This window comes from Melozone crissalis, unplaced genomic scaffold (genome assembly GCF_028551555.1).
Source record: "Melozone crissalis strain CALT ecotype California unplaced genomic scaffold, PUWL_Pcris_2 ptg000012l_1, whole genome shotgun sequence".
Classification (NCBI taxonomy): Eukaryota; Metazoa; Chordata; class Aves; order Passeriformes; family Passerellidae; genus Melozone; species Melozone crissalis.
Window position 1 is genome coordinate 10,043,598 of NW_026535790.1, and position 17,279 is coordinate 10,060,876.

The 17,279-nt window shown below is 37.8% G+C and overlaps 1 protein-coding gene across 3 annotated transcripts in view; it reads left to right on the forward strand.

Annotated features, from left to right (window-relative positions):
- Nucleotides 1-17,279, forward strand: part of TRRAP (transformation/transcription domain associated protein) — a 75,094-nt gene that overhangs the window by 37,895 nt on the left and 19,920 nt on the right. For all 3 annotated transcript variants that reach the window (XM_054271234.1, XM_054271235.1, XM_054271236.1), the window contains exons 46-60: nt 1,342-1,488; nt 2,649-2,851; nt 3,533-3,654; nt 4,496-4,709; nt 5,470-5,649; nt 5,972-6,118; nt 6,743-6,862; nt 7,158-7,445; nt 8,001-8,138; nt 8,517-8,629; nt 9,140-9,275; nt 11,615-11,806; nt 13,688-13,883; nt 14,505-14,770; nt 15,454-15,554. In XM_054271234.1, the coding sequence (XP_054127209.1) occupies nt 1,342-1,488; nt 2,649-2,851; nt 3,533-3,654; nt 4,496-4,709; nt 5,470-5,649; nt 5,972-6,118; nt 6,743-6,862; nt 7,158-7,445; nt 8,001-8,138; nt 8,517-8,629; nt 9,140-9,275; nt 11,615-11,806; nt 13,688-13,883; nt 14,505-14,770; nt 15,454-15,554 (2,563 nt within the window). The remainder of the gene's footprint in view (nt 1-1,341; nt 1,489-2,648; nt 2,852-3,532; nt 3,655-4,495; nt 4,710-5,469; nt 5,650-5,971; nt 6,119-6,742; nt 6,863-7,157; nt 7,446-8,000; nt 8,139-8,516; nt 8,630-9,139; nt 9,276-11,614; nt 11,807-13,687; nt 13,884-14,504; nt 14,771-15,453; nt 15,555-17,279) is intronic.

Genomic DNA, 17,279 nt, shown 5'->3' on the forward strand with positions numbered 1-17,279 from the left:
GTATTGATATTAGCCAAAAAATATAGTAAAAGTTACTGGCACCTCCTTACATGGAAAAAAACCAAATCCTGCAGGTCCTCTGAGATAGGACAGAACAGTTTAGGGAATCTCTGTAGAGTCTTATATGTTCCTGCCTTTATTTTTAATTTTTTAAGCCTCATTTATTAGCTGATTTAGGTACTGTATTAAGATTTATGTATTTATAGATCTTAAACTCTCAGTAATCAAAAAATTACAAAAATACTATTTTTTTGAGTGACAAAATCTGAATTTGTAGCATAGGCCATTCTGAAGAGCTGAAATGTTTTTCTTTTCTTGGTTTTTTTTTTGTACTTACTGAACTGCTAGACAACTCAGCTACATAATAGAATGACAGAGATATATAGGAATAATAGAGTTTGGCCCAGAACTGGTTGTGTTGGTAATACAGACCTGAAATTGTACAATGTTGGAAAACCTGCTGATTTAAATGGCAAATGTCCTTCACTGTTGTATTCTGTGAGCTGTGTAGATGGCTGTAATTTTACCTTGGGAATTGCCTATTTGTCAGATGTCAGGAGGTACTTTACATCAAACTAACCATGAAAGATGTTTCTTACATTTTGTCCAGAGCTCCCTTAAAAGCAGCACCACAATCAAGCTGTCAGGAGGTGCATTTTGTAGTAATTCTGTGCCTCAGAGGCTGAGCTTTGTGGGCCAAATTTTGTGCCCATCTGATCAGAAAAAGAAATCAAAACTTTGGCAGGAGCCATTCAATGACCAGAGCATGCTTCTATAGATATGCTGTGTAGGTACATTGAGTTAGAAAGTTGCAGTAGTTTTTTTTTAGTAGGTATAATTTTACAGGATGTGTGTGCTTTTTTTTTTTTAAGGGTGAAGTAGTCAACCTGAGTTAACTTCTTCAATCCACAGAAATTGACTTATTAAACTTTTTTATAAAGTCTCTAGGTTAGAAAACCCAAGTTATGATTTCTTAATTACTAAACCTGGGCTTGCTAATTTAAAAGTTTTTCTACTTTTTGCTACTAAAATAAATGTGCAATATCGGGAGTAGTTGCTTTTTTTAAGGTCTTGGAAATATTTGTTCTCAATCTCTTTCTTCCTGTCCTCCCTTTTCCCCCTTGCTGTTCATCACACACTTATATACAAAACTTTGAAATACTTTTTTAGTGCAAAATTAAAGTTGAGACTGAAATTGAGACTGAATTTTTTCTCCAAATCTCTCCAGATTTCTAATGTTTGTAACCTGGGTAGTCCCATCCTTCTTTCATGGCATCTGTACCTTACTCAGGTCATGCCCAAGAGAAGTTTCAATTCCTGAAGCCTTGTTTTTATCTCTAGGGACTCTGATGATTCTGAAATCTGCATGCAGCAACAACCCCAGCTACATTGACAGGCTGATCTCAGTTTTCATGAGGTCCCTGCAGAAGATGGTCAGGGAACACCTGAACCCACAGGCAACAGCAGGAGCAGCAGAAGCAAACACAGGTATTACCTTGTACAGTCTGTTAGTGATTAGAAGTGTTAGAAAGTGTTAGAATATCTTCATCCCAAAGGGATTCAAATGACTCTGCAGGGTTTGTGTGCATTATAACTTGTTGAAAAATACTTCAGCCTTAGTGAGTAGTGCTACCCCAAAGTATTGAGAGCTAGAAATGCACTTATGAGTTCCAGTTACCAGCTTAATATATGAATTTCATTATTAGCCCAGCCTTTTCAGTGAAGGGTTAGTGAAACATTTGCTGAGCTGCTGCATAAATAGAAGTACTGAAATTCTTCAAAGCTTTAGAGGGTTGAGGGGAGAGGGGCTGAATTTTTTTTTATTGCTTTGTGCTTTCACTGTTTTTTTTACTCCTTCCTATTTTATAATATTAGAACAAATGTGTTTGAATTAACTTGTTGAAGTGGATGCTTTGGCATCTCTTTCAGTCAGTATAATGCTGTCTGTTGTCAAATGATTTAGAAAAAATTAGATGTTCTTGTAGAAGAAAACTCAGTGCTGGTAAAGGGCCTTGTAATTTACTAATGAATAAGCTACTGAAGTAAACTTTGAAATAATTGTTGCTGTTAGATTTCCAGCCCATACTTAATTTAATTTTTGAGAACATTGTAAATTTTATTAACGCTGAGAAACAATTGGAAAATTATTAAACTTCATTGATAAACAAGTCAGGAAATTAACTGAACAGAATTAGAGAATTAGCTGCATCACAGACAATTTCTTTCACAAAGTTAATTGTAGTTTTTCAGTATTAGGGGTCTGTAATGCCTTCTACTAAAGATCTGCAGAAAGGAAAAAACAGGCTTGCCTTTAGGATTTTGAATGGATTTGATTTTGAAAGAAGTCACAGAATCATAGAATAATTTGGGTTAGAAGGAACCTTAAAGATCATCTAATTCCAACCCCTTGCCATGGGCAGGGGCACCTTCCACTGGACAGTTGCTAAAGGCCCATCCAAGCTGCCCTTGGGTTGTGCCTTAGTTGTGTAGGAATGTAAAGTAGTAATTCTGAACACATCTCTGGAGATGTATTTCCAGGCAACAGATGATGCTGATTTTTTTAAAATTACAGCATCTTATCTGGAAATTTTTTTCCTAGGTGGTTCATAGGTGAATACACAACTCTAACCCTTTTTTTGCATCCATAGCAGGTACAAGTGAACTGGTAATGCTGAGTCTGGATCTTGTGAAAACTCGCCTGGCTGTGATGAGCATGGAAATGAGGAAAAATTTTATACAAGCTATTCTAACATCTCTCATTGAAAAATCCACTGATGCCAAAATTCTTCGTGCAGTGGTAAAAATAGTGGAGGAGTGGGTGAAGAACAATTCCCCAATGGCAGCTAATCAGGTAAATTGAGTAGAAGAAGTCATTATTGCTCTCAAATACTAAATAATTATGGTTAGCCAATATAATTCATCAGTTTTGACAATGAGGTTTGTAATGATCTGTTATATATGTTTAGATGTCCTTGATGGTATTTAGACTATTTTAATTCCCTGTGAAAATAGCTGCAGCTATAGATACTTGACATTTTATAGGCTTATATTTGATGTTTGATCTCAAATGCTGCTTTGTGGAGAACTTCCTTTAAAGTTTTAAAATACACTTCACATTAACCTGGATAGAAAGACTCTTCAGGGGGAAGATGACTAATGCTGGTATAAATTGTGCTACTCTTTAACATTTTGTGGCCTCCTCGATCTGCCATATTTTTGTTAAGACTTGAGCTCTTTACAGCCTAGTGCTGTACAAAAGGACCTACACTTTTTATAATATATATCAGAATTTTTTAATCCCTGAACAACTTAAACTTATTTTTAGTCACAATTTTAAAATTCTCCAGCATATATTAAAAGGATGAGTGCTTGAGCTATTTTTATTTTTAAGAACTATGACCTACCAAGCTCTTTTTCAGTACTTTAGAAGCAGAGTCTTGTAGAGAATGGCTGAGTTGTAATTTGAATGTGCTAGTTCTCTGCATGTTTTAAGATGAATTGACAAAATTAATCATGTGTTCTTTTACCACAGACACCTACTCTCCGGGAGAAGTCCATTTTACTGGTGAAAATGATGACTTACATTGAAAAGCGTTTTCCAGAAGACCTTGAATTAAATGCTCAGTTCTTAGACCTTGTTAACTATGTCTATAGGTAATTATAGCAATTAATCATTTATTGCAGCTTATTGGTTCATAATTTGTACCATATATGAACTTTATAACATGTCATCAATCCTTTTAGTCTGAATTAAGGGATTTTTTTTTTCCTAAAATGCAAAATCAATTCACTCTACTGAGACCACAGTGCATATTTATGGAATGCATTTTGAAAGCAGGAATTCCTTAGTAAGGATTTTTATTTTTGGCACTGATGAAATACCTCCACCCCAACTTCTTCTTTTCCCAAGATACCAAAGCATCCTTGTAGCTGACTGTGGTTATAGCTAAGATCTGTCTTTTCACATTCATAGGATGCTAAAGATTATTTTCCCTTGAAACTTAATTGTAAATTACACTTTCAGGAGAGTAACTTTTTCTAGGTAGACTTGAAGATTTGAATCACAATGAAATAATTAAATAGTCACCTTATCGACAAATGCCAGGTATTTAATGATGTGCTGCTGCTTCACATTATTTTGCAGTCACTTTGCTGCTGTACTCTGCTGGTTCACTGTGCAAAACTTTGGTGTGCACATGGTGCTCAAAGTTTTATCAATCAATACCATTTGTCATTTCAAACAGCATACAGATGTAGCTCAGTATTTCACACTTATGATAAGGTTTTATCCTGAAAGAGTATTTCTGATATTTCTGGGCAGTTTTACAACAAGCAGCAAAGTTTTCTTTGCTGTTTCTCTCAAAAACTGCACCTGGATATTTGCCACATGTGTGGTTCTACAGAATGTAATTTCTTGGAGCTTTTAGTCCATTATACAAAACCTAGGAGTCTTCTCTTTCTAATGGCTCTGTTGTTTAATCTCTATTCATTTTAGGGATGAGAACCTTTCTGGGAGTGAACTTACAGCTAAACTGGAGCCAGCTTTTCTCTCTGGTTTGCGCTGTGCCCAGCCACTCATCCGAGCCAAGTTCTTTGAGGTCTTTGACAATTCCATGAAACGCCGCGTGTACGAGCGCTTGCTGTATGTGACCTGCTCCCAGAACTGGGAAGCAATGGGAAATCACTTCTGGATAAAGCAGTGCATCGAGGTAGGGAAACTGCTTGTATCAGTTACATGCAATTAGATAAGTGTTTTATTCCTTATTTTTTCTTGTTGGGTGTAAAGGCACTGTGTGGTGTGTGTTCTGTAGAGTGTATTGTCTGTATCAAAGCTGAAAATACCAAGTCTGCTGCCTCAGCTCCTGTGGTGCTTAAAAAAGCTATACAGTGAAATGCTGATGCTTGGGAAGTGGCTTTATATAAATGTTTAAATCTGTTTTCCCTGCCAAATAATGACCAGGTTAATACTTCTTAAGGAAAACAGTCTCTTGCAATTGATAATGACTGTGGAAAAAAACCCAAGAATTTTTATAGGAGAAGGTTCCAAGAAAACTGTTAAAGCTGGAATGTTTCCTAACAGTATGACAGCTGTTAGGTGGGATTGCATTGAAATGAAATTGCATCTTTGCCTAGGTTATTTAAAATAAAATGGGACAAAACCTTTTATTTTAACAATTTACATATTAAAGCATGAATTTAAGGTATCTGTGAACATCCATTTTAAGGTGAAAAAGTCTGTATTTATTAGCAGATTGAGGGCACTTAATACATGTGTTAAAAAGTACAAAATTAATAGAATCTCCCAGCCTTTAGGCCTAGGAGATTCTATTAATAAAGGCGATAAATAGGCCTTAAACTTACTATTGCAACTTTATCTTGTTTTAAAATATTAACCCATAGTGATATTTTCTTTGAAGTTCTGCAGTAAAATATATGTTCAAAAACTCTTGTTGTTTCTCCACGTGGCAGCTGCTGTTGGCAGTGTGTGAGAGGAACACCACGATTGGCACCAGCTGCCAAGGGGCCATGCTGCCCTCCATCACCAATGTCATCAACCTTGCTGACAGCCACGACAGGGCAGCCTTTGCCATGGTCACTCACGTCAAGCAGGAGCCTCGGGAGAGGGAGAACAGCGAATCCAAAGAGGAGGTAACTGGTGGAAAATGCTATGGAGAAAGCAATCTCTCTGTTGGAATTCAGCTCTTCCTAGGTTCTCACCAGACACCTTTGGAGAATGAGTGATGATTGTTCATGTCTCCCACGGTTTAAGCGTGCTTGGGTCTCTCAGAACTCCCATTCATTCATTTAGTCTTCAGCACTCTAGGCAATTACAGATTTGAACCTGGAGAAGGGGCAGAAACAGTGAGGTCTGAAATAAATTGATCAGGAGGATGTTTTCTATTGTGGAAAACAAGGAAAAGTACACAGAAGATGCCTATTTTTACGTACTGTGTTGTTTATTTCTGTGTAGGATGTTGAAATAGACATTGAATTGGCTCCAGGAGATCAGACCAGCACTCCCAAAACGAAGGAACTTTCAGAGAAGGACATTGGCAACCAGCTGCACATGCTGACCAACCGGCACGACAAATTCCTTGACTCCCTGCGGGAGGTGAAGGTGGGTGCAGGTTGTTGGTGACAAACCACTTTAATCCTGAAACTTCAAACTGATCTGAAATGTTTTTTTTTTCCTTTTTATATCTCACTTTTTTCCTTTTATATCTCATTTTTTAGCTGAGTTTTCTTATTTAGATATCTCTTATAATCTGTAGTGTCTTATGGTAAAAAATGCTTAAGCCTTCACTTCATTGTTAGTTGTTACTGTATCCCTTTCCTACAAAATAAAATATCATCCTCCTTCACTCTAAGTATATTTTAACAATTCATTTCAGAAACTACTGATGGCAAACACAGGGTATAGGATGAAAAATGTGTATCAGCATCTTATGATTAAATAATTTCTAAGAAAATAATTTAGCTGAAAGCTATGTTTAAATAACTCCACACTAGCAGAAGCTCTATCCAATTAACCTGATGATTCCTAAGATGATCAACATCTTCCATTTTTCCTTCTTTTTTTTGATGGTTGCAGTAATGAATCAGAGTCTTGATCAACATGAAAATAGGATTAAATTTTTGTTGAAAAGACATTAGTATTAGTACTGAATCAACTGTATAACTGAACTGTTTTGCCACAGGATTAATTGTATTTTCCTATTTCTGTACATCTGTCTGTTTCCAGACGGGAGCGTTGCTGAGTGCCTTTGTTCAGTTATGTCATATTTCTACACCTTTGGCAGAGAAGACTTGGATACAGCTATTTTCACGACTTTGGAAAATCTTGTCTGACAGACAGCAACATGTGAGAACCTCTCTCTCTCTCCCATTTGCAGATTCCTCTTTGTAAATGACTGCTGTTCCAGGAAAATGTGTTTGTGTGGTGACTTTGTTCACTAGCTTTGAGATGTTTGCCATTCTCAGCCTGTTGAATGCTGTGTACCTGTATCAATACATCTTTTGAAAGAAATAGGGCCTTTCATTTTACAAAGAGAAATGTACTTATTGAAGCATTGTTCCCTGTACTAGAGAGATGTTAAATCTGATTACTCTAATTGAAGAATCTGAATAGACAGATAATATGGTGTTTTTTCTTCTAGGCTCTAGCAGGTGAAATAAGCCCTTTCTTGTGCAGTGGAAGCCATCAGGTGCAGAGGGATTGCCAGCCAAGTGCCCTGAACTGCTTTGTGGAAGCAATGTCACAGTGTGTTCCTCCCATTCCCATCAGACCTTGTGTGCTGAAATACTTGGGGAAAACTCACAACCTCTGGTTCCGTTCCACACTCATGCTGGAACATCAAGCATTTGAAAAAGGACTCAGTCTGCAGATTAAGCCTAAACAGACAACAGAATTTTATGAGCAGGAAAGCATAACCCCTCCTCAACAGGTAGTGTTATATTTATTGAAATGCCTTGTGAAATATGAAAAGAAAAACCTAACACTGACAAATCCTCCACTAAACCATGTCCCCAGTGTCACATTTTACATGTATTTTAAATACCACCAAGGACAGTGACTCTAGCACTACCCTGGGCAGCCTGTTCCAGTGCTTTACAACCTTTTCAGTAAAGACATTTTTCATAATATCAAGTCTAAACCTCCCCTGGTACAACTTGAAGCTGTTTCCTCTTGTCCTATTGTATTATTGACTTGTTTAAAAATTTTGGTTTTTTATGATTTGATCTGTTGTGTTAGGGAAGATAGGCAAGAGTCAGTGTACAAGCCTTAGGATGTTTTTGTCATGCAGTGTTGTTCTCAGTACATGGTTCTTACTAATTTCTTGCCTTTTAGAGTTTAAAAAAAAATTTAATAGGTTTTATAGGCCTTTCTCTGTTTCCACGTTTCTCTCAGCTTGTCTCAGTGTAGAACATGGGATTTGCTACCTACTATGCTTTATAAAGACAGCTTAACTGTGGAGAAATACATGTTCCTAACCTTGCAGGAAATCCTGGATTCCCTTGCTGAGCTCTACTCTTTGTTACAAGAGGAAGATATGTGGGCTGGGCTGTGGCAGAAACGCTGCAAATTCCCAGAGACAGCAACTGCCATTGCCTATGAACAGCATGGCTTTTTTGAACAGGTACAGTCTTGATTTTAGTAATTATCTGAGTACTTCTACTGTCAGGATAAATATTCTGGTCAGCAGAAAAGACTTCTGAATATTAATTATTAACTTCAGTCTTCTAAAATGGAAATGCCATGGCTTCTCTGCTGTCTACAGTAGTAGTTTGAGGCCTTTTAATACTGAAGTAAGGTGAAATTTTTGTGCACACCCATCAGATTTTCATGACATTTGTCAAGCTGTCAAATAATAGCTATATTCAGGAATGAATTTAACACGACTTTTTTTTTTTCAAGTCTGTGAAGGTTTTCTTATCACTTGTTCTTAAAAATAAAAGAGTATTGAGTTATTGTGTACATAGCAGATGGAAACCTGGAATGGTTGAATTTTCTTTAGGCACAAGAAACTTATGAAAAAGCAATGGAGAAGGCTAAAAAAGAGCACGAAAGGAGCAATGCTTCCCCTTCCATCTTTCCTGAGTACCAGCTCTGGGAAGATCACTGGATTCGGTAAGACTTGGAGGCTGATGTGGAACAATTCTTTTATCTTGCAATAGAAGCAAAATACCCTGCTCTTGGTTTAAAGCATTAGTTATGAGAATAAACTTACCTCAGGACTTAGCTCAGATACAGAGAAAACCTGAGGGAATAAAAAAAGCTATTTTGTATTCCCTTAACAGAGCCTCAGAAGTGATATGCCTGAATTGCTGTAAAAATGTAATTTGCTATTGGTGGAAACAGACTGGAGTTAAAATTTGTTTTTCCTATTTAAAATGGTTGTTCTGGGAGACACAAAATGCAGCTCTTCCCTGCTCACAGATTTCTGTATTATAACTGATAATAAATAAATAAAAAAAAGTCTTCCCATCTGGATAAAACTTCTGCAGTGCTTGCAAAGCTGTTTGTAGACAAACAAATATGCAGATAATATTCTGATACACAAACATTTATTGTCACTTTTATTGAAGTTTTTTGGGGGATTTTTGGTAACAAAATTGACACTACATTTGTTTTTCTTAGTTGCTCAAAAGAGTTGAACCAGTGGGAGCCTTTGACAGAATATGGCCAGTCCAAAGGTCACATAAATCCTTACCTGGTGCTGAAGTGTGCGTGGAGGGTCTCAAACTGGATTGCTATGAAGGAGGCTCTGGTGCAGGTGAGTCAGGGCTTTTTGTGCTCATGTTTAGTTTCTCCTCATCCTGCCTTGGGTGTCTTCATTCTGACTGTTTTAGGAACCATCCCATGAGAATAAGCTGGTGGTTATTGCTCTTGAGGCTGCTATTAAATGCCAGGCTGCATGGACATCTTGAGCTTCTTGGGGCCAATGGCAGACTTCTGTTGGAGCTGCCAGTAGATTGGAATTTTTTTAAGTGTTCTATAAGGTGTCACTAATCTAAACAAGATGGAAAACATGGGGCGGTTTTGTGTTTTGATTTGGTTTTTCTTAGATTTGTTTTTTCTGTTTTGCTTTAATTTTAAGGAAATATATTCTCTGTTCATGGTAGGTAGAGTTGCTCATCTGATGAGGTAATATAGAAACATTAACCAGATGTAAAGCTGAAATCTAAAAGGTGAGAATGCTGTATTAAATCACAGGTGGAAAGGAGATTGCAGACCTTTAATGCACTATTGTATACAGTGGGGCAATACTTGAATTACTGTGCTAAAGATGCCAGAATTTGCAATGAAAGGGTGAAGTGCATATTTAAAATACAATGTGAAGCCAAATGTCTAAGCAGCAAACTGCACATGCAACAAAAACTGTCTTATGGGTACTATTTACATTTTAATTAATTTCTTTTGTTCTTATAACACTTAGTATTCTATGTCCTATTTAAGCATGCAACTTCAGAGGCTAAGTATAGAAATATATGAGAAAGCTTTAAAGCCTAAAATAAGAACTATATTGTACAGTATATTATAAGCCTTGGGCTTGAAGAGAGTGAAATAGATCATATCTGACAGCTTCTGGTTTTGGACAATTGCAAGTTGAGTGGAAGTGACAACCCTGAGTAAGTGCTGATATGCTGTAGCTGCAGTTGTATTAAATGAAGTATTTTCAGTAATGAGACATTTATTTTATGACTGAGGAGAAGATGCTGCTGAAGCCATAAATGGAGCCTTTGTGACTCTACTCAGGTTCTTGTAAAAGTGTCAGCATACGTTTGCATAAATATTGGGATCTGAAAGAATAATTGATTCTATGCTGCTGTACCTCACTACTCCAATTTTATTGATATTCTTTAATGTGGCTGGTTTTTGTCAAGTTCCATGATTGATTCACAAGAGAGGCCAGGGATGATGGCAAATATCTATCAGTTTTTGTAAATCTTTGTGAAAGATTTTTAATAATCTCCTCATTAAAGTTGAGCTATTAAAACAGCAAGTAGCCTTTGATAGGACCCAAGACTCATTTCCATTTGCTCACACTGCCATTGTGTTTAATGATCCAGTAGATAACATAATAAAGAAGGAGATTATTTTCACTGTGTAAGTGTAAGGATGCTACCTGGCACTTTCTCTTTGCTGGTTCAGGCATAAAAGTCAGTTGAGGATAACAGGAATAACAATTGCAATGGTCACCATACAGTTTATCAGCAGGAGGATAATGCAGGGAGATTTCTGTGTTGCACATCAAACCATAAAGAGCTTGATGTAAAGTGGAAGAAAAAGAGGTGAGAAAGTTTAAAGATTAGATTAAAGGCCTGCAGCATCAGCTAGTGAGCACTGGCTCAGTGCAAGTTTGCTGTAAAGTGCTCACAGAATTCATGTGCTGCGCAGTTCAAGTGCTTTGCTGGGTTTAGTCGCCTTACTTCTACTGTTCCAGAGTTCTGAGGAAATGATTTGAAAATATTTTATAAATTATTTTACGACTGTGACCTGACTTTGCACCTGTGCTCAAGAATTACTTTAACATAAATGAGAAGTTGGTTGTGATTCTATATCACAAATATAAGCTGTTTATTTTCATAAACTTAGCAATGCCCTAGAGCAGACAGGGAGTACAATGCTGCATGATGTGGGACAGTTAGGCACAGGATCCTTTTAGGTGAGAAATTGCCATTACATGTTCTGGAGCCCCTGAAGCATTTCAGACTTAGTGTGTGTTATCTGCTGAGAAGCATCTTCTGACTTTGTGCAGGGTGAATTGTTTGCTGTGACCATCCTGCTCCTGTGGCAGGGCCGCTTTGGGCTGGCTCAGCTCTTTGAGATGCATTACAGTTGTCAGAATAATAATAACCCAGCAGCAGCTTGGGCATGGGCACTGCTACTCTTGTGCTGAACTGGCAATTGATGTGCTAGCCTGCCCTTGCCAGTAACTTTAGGAGAGCTGAAACTCCTCTAGTGACATAAATATTAACACTTCAGTCTGATACTTTTAAAAAATGAGATTATTTTTAAAACATCAAAGTTGTTTATTTAAGAAAGCTTAAAAATATTAACTGTTTGAGTAGGAACGATCTTTACTGGATGTTTTTCCTATTCCACGACCAGGTGGAGCTGAGTTGTCCAAAGGAGATGGCCTGGAAGGTGAACATGTACAGGGGGTACCTGGCCATCTGCCACCCCGAGGAGCAGCAGCTGAACTTCATCGAGCGCCTGGTGGAGATGGCGAGCAGCCTGGCCATCCGCGAGTGGCGGCGCCTGCCCCACGTCGTGTCCCACGTCCACACCCCCCTGCTCCAGGTAACAGCAGAGCTCTCAGCTCCAGGTGTCCTCCAGGAGCAGGTCTCAGAACTGTTAGAAGCTTCAATTTTAGTGTATATAATATATAGATATATATATAGTACTGATAGTTTTTGCGTCACGGTATTTTTGTTCGAAGTTGCAGAATGTCTGTTTCTGTTTCTTCAAAGTACTTGTTGCTTATCAGGAAGAGCTTTTAAGTGATTAAACCCACCTTTTTTCAGATATCCAGAAATAATTTTGGGGAGCACCTGGCACAATTCTGATTATATGGAAAATGTAGTTTAACTATTAAATGATATGAAATAACATGTTTTGCATGGTGAGAAACGAATGGTTGTGTCCTTTGAAACTTTCACACACATTTTGCCATAACAAAAATGGATTTCTGTTTCCTTTTGAAATGTATAAAATATCAACACCCCGTTGTTTTCTCCATGATTTAATAATGTAAAAAATTAATTTTGCAACTGTAAGAGAAGAATTTTTGAGAGTAGATGTTTTATTGACAAGTATAATCAGACAGAAGTAGATGCCTAAATCCATCTTTAAAAATTTTGATTTGACCTAGAGTTACTTTCAGAAGATTCTTGAAAATGAACCTTGTTTCCTCTGATCTGTGTGGAACCAGTGTGGAAGCGGGGCTGAGGCAGGATCGTGCTGGGCTTGGCAGTGTGGGATTTAGGCAAAACATTCCCTTTGTTTGACATTAGGCTTTGTCCCTGTTTAGATACTCTATAAATATATACCTGCAAAGCTCTTGTTCCTCTGGAGGGAACCTTTCATCTCCAGAGGAGAAATTGTGGAATAGCTCAGTTTTCATAATGGATAATTTCTTGATGGGCCATTGCTCAGAGATCTGACACTGAGCCCTGCCTGTGGAAGTGCACAGGACTTTGCTTTGAGTTCTCTTTGATACAGAGGCCTCTGTGATTCTGTTTAAGATCAGTGGTTTCATTCTGTGTGTGTGATTCATAACCAATCTACACCATATATCCATATATGAACGGGTCTCTATAAAATGATTGCTCCTGTGGGTAGAGCTCACACAGCAGCTCATACCTTTGAATTTTTATGATACAAATTGATGCATCAGATAAAGTGAATGAATATGGAAGTTTTCTCCATATTCAGAAGAAGTTTTCAAGTAAATAAGTACAATTTGTGAGCTCACACAATACCATTAGATGACTTCTCAATGAATGTAATTCCTTCCTGCTAGGATTTCACCCATATCTCAAATTGGCCCCCCCTCCCCTCCTCAAGAATGGCAGCATCTGCAGCAGGAAAAGATTAATATTGCTAAATAAAGTATTTAAGTGCTTTCAGATATCAATTAAAACAAGCTTTTAAAACAATCTAATATGTATATATCCCTTGTGAAGAAATGATAAATTAGTCAGTGACTGACAGAGGTACAAATGCAGCCTTGAATTTGCACTGCAGTAATTACTTTTTTTTAAATATCAGATAGTATGTGATTAAATACCCATGAGAAAATTAAATTTATGTGATGAATGGGTGTAGGATGAAGGTTAAGCTATTGTGAGAGCTGATACTGAGATGACTGTAGGAAAATATTACTTTAATTTATTTTGTTTCAAGAGATTTCACTCTATAAATTTGGACTGCCTTTTTTTTTTTCTCACATAGTTATCTCATTTGGTTGATTAACAGTGAATACAACTGTTATCTGCCAAGTAGTAGCTTAGAGAATACTACACTGGCTTTATTGTACTACAGGTAATTAAATTCCATTAAAGTTTGTGGGCCTTTTCTTCAGGTGGTTGAAGTTTTAACAAACTGTCTGCTGCCTTTAGTGGGTTCGAGACTGCTGCCATCTTCTGTTTGGTCCTTATTTATATTGTTGATGTTTTCTAGGCAGCACAGCAAATAATTGAACTTCAGGAAGCAGCCCAAATAAACGCAGGACTGCAACCAACTAATCTGGGAAGGAACAACAGCTTACATGATATGAAGACTGTTGTCAAGACTTGGAGGAACAGGTTACCTATTGTGTCAGATGATTTATCCCACTGGAGCAGCATTTTCATGTGGAGACAGCATCATTACCAGGGTAAGTCTGCTTGGTCCAGCATGCATTCATCATAGAATTTTCCAGACAACACATATTGTATTTGCAGGGATCCCTCTGGCAGGGAGGAATGAGGAATCTGAATCAATGTTCTCAGAAGGCTAATTTATTCTTTTATGATACTATATTATAATAAAGAATACTATACTATATGAAAGAATACAGAAAGGATCCCTAAGAATGCTAAAAAGATAATGAAGAAAACTCCAGACTCTTTCCAGAGTCCTAACACAGCTTGGCACTGATTGGCCAATGAGTCAAAATAACTCACACCAGAAACCAATAAAAAAATCTCCAAACACATTTTACACATGGGCACAACACAGGAGAAGCAAATGAGATAAGAATTGTTTTCCTTTTTCTGAGGCTTCTCAGCTTCCTTGGAGAAAAATCCAGGGAAGGGGTTTTTCAGAGAATGTGAATGCCACAAACACATAAGTTCTTGGTGGCTTGACTTTGGTGAATTGTAGATTTTATTCAATTTTCATTGAAATGTTTGATTATCCTGTCATCCCCGTCTTAAGTCATGTGTGTTGCTGTGTAAGGTGCTGCCCTCTGTGTAACACCATTTCCAATGGCACACATCTCACCTTGCCTTCCCAGCCATTGTGACTGCCTATGAGAACAGCTCCCAGCACGACCCCAGCTCCAACAACGCCATGCTGGGCGTGCACGCCTCGGCCTCGGCCATCATCCAGTACGGCAAGATCGCGCGCAAGCAGGGGCTGGTCAACGTGGCCCTGGACATCCTGAGCCGCATCCACACCATCCCCACCGTGCCCATCGTTGACTGCTTCCAGAAGATCCGCCAGCAGGTCAAGTGCTACCTGCAGCTGGCTGGAGTCATGGGCAAAAATGAGTGCATGCAGGTAGGGCAGCTTTGCTCCTGAAGCTGTTGTTGGGTCCTGTAACCCCACGAGCCGTCAGATGCATTGATCTAAACAAGCTGCCTGTATCCAGAGCAGGGGCTGAGTTGCCTTGGCCATGTTATACCCTGCAGGGAGTGTTGCTTTGAGTCATGCTGTCAGTCCAAAGCAGTTAATGTCTACTGTGAATATATTAAAAATTAGCTGACCCAGAAGTAAAGTGGGACTAGGTTTATTTACATCTTACAAGAGGGATAAATGGAAGGATTTTCAAAATGGCATTATTTGTAATGGGAAAAAACAACACTGAGTGTCTGACTCATGAGTGATGGATGCTGTCAAACTGAAGTAAAATTGTATGTGTTGAAAACAAAAAAATGTGATTTTAGGCAAAACCCACTGGCACGTGGGTGACCAGCAAACGAACCTTGTAATATAACATAAGTATAATTGTAACATAAACAAGGTGGGAAGATAACCTGCTAAATGTTGCCTGTAGTATTTGGTTTCCATAGGCCAGTGGAAACTTAAAATTGTCAGTCTGTATTTTTTAAAATTAAAACAAAATACTTGAAAGTCATGCTTTTTAAATTTCAAGAGAATATTTTGGCTGTTGTTTTATAGCACTTTCATTTAACAAAGCCTTCCCTCTCAAAAGACTTTTCTCACTAAGGCTTATTTAACAGGGTCTTGAAGTTATTGAATCAACCAATCTGAAGTACTTCACCAAGGAGATGACTGCAGAGTTTTATGCTTTAAAAGGAATGTTCTTGGCACAGATTAACAAGTGAGTATGCTAGCTGCAAGAAGCACTAGCACACATCTGAAAAAAAATGTGGTTGAAGTATTCAACACAGTATTTGAGCAGAAAGGCCATTCCCTGTCTTTATACCAGCCTAAAATTTCTCACTGCTGTGTAAGAAAGTAAAAGTATCTGTGAGAGTTCCTTTGCAGTTTAGAGATGTAATGATTGGCCCTATATTGAGGCCTTGTAGGACAGAAGAAGAAATGGTTTTGCTTTCCACTGACAGGCATTTTACTGTTCTGAGGAAGATCTCTCTTTAATTCAATAAATAAATAGCTCATCAATCAAATTTTGTTTGGTAATGCCAAAAAGACCCCTTCAGATTTCAAGAGCACTTAGTGGGGATGGGATTTAATGACAATTTTGTTATGTGTTACATGTGGGTGGAATAATTCCTTTACCACTGCATTGTGGCCACTTAGAGAATGAAATCCATCGGGTCTCAAGCTGTACACTGCAACCTCACATACCAATTCAAGTCAGGAAATGATGAATATCTTCTTCTGTGGATACAAGAGAGCATTTTAAATAGGCAGACTGCAATTACTTGGATGGAAAGTACAGTGGGCTTTTATAGGGTCACTGGCTTAATTGTAGTTGAGATGTAAAGATAAGAAAGTGTGCTTCCCCTATATTGTTAAATTTTTAAAAATTCCTGCAGAGAATTGTCTCTGTTTGTTCCTTCAGGATTAAATGGATAAAGGTTTCTGGTTAAAAACGTGGTTCTGATGTACTTTGAGTTTCTTAATCTTGCCGAAAACCACACAAGCATTTTTTAGCACTATAGTTGAGGTCAGGAATTTAGGAAGGTTTCAGTTAGGACCAGTGGCAGTGTTGAACCTGAAAATGGGACTGCTGATTGATTACCTGTGTGTCAAAGAAACTGAAGTTAAAGGTCACCTCTGCTCCTGCATCCTCCTGTGCTGCCCATTGGCTGGGCAAGGTGATAGAAACCATTAAAAAAAAATCACCTCAGGTGTCAAGGGTGATGGATTGTAGAGTGGGAGAAAGGAAAATGGTCAGGGAAGTTCCTTTTTTATAAAGGAGCAGTAGTGATGCAGAGTCATCCATCAGGCTGCTGCTGGGCTGGCTCACTTCAAACCTTCATCCAGGGTGCAGGGAGCTTCTGAAGGCAAGGACATTAATGTAGCACAAAAACTAACACATGACAGACAAAGCTGTTTTCCATTTTAGAGTTATGCCTCAGTAGCTGGTCATTTTAATTTAGTATTATGATTTCCCAAGCTAATATTGTTATCTTAAAAATATATTACAGGGAATTTAAAAAATGAGTCAAACAAACATCATGTTACTTTGATATTGGTTATTTCAGTGCTTATTCTGAAAGGGAGAAGTGAAGCTCTTTCTGTTCATAAAGAGTCTTGAAAATCTTAAGGTTTCTTTATTTTGGTGATGCTTATGTGAGTTTTCTCATCCTTTATTTTTATGCCTAAGAAATAACATAGATTCAAAGGCTGTATATATACTGGGATGAATCATGCTAAATTTTGGACTTGTGACACTTGAGGAAACATGGAGAAAACCTCAGAAGTAACAAACAAATAATCTTTTGGTTACCCAGAACTGTGTGATTAACCTTCAAATTCCTTCACTTTTCCTGCTGAAAAAAAGAAACTTTTACAGCTGGTGGGATGAGGAACTGACTGCTTCCAGAAAATGTTGGTTGTAAAGTTTTTCATGACTTGT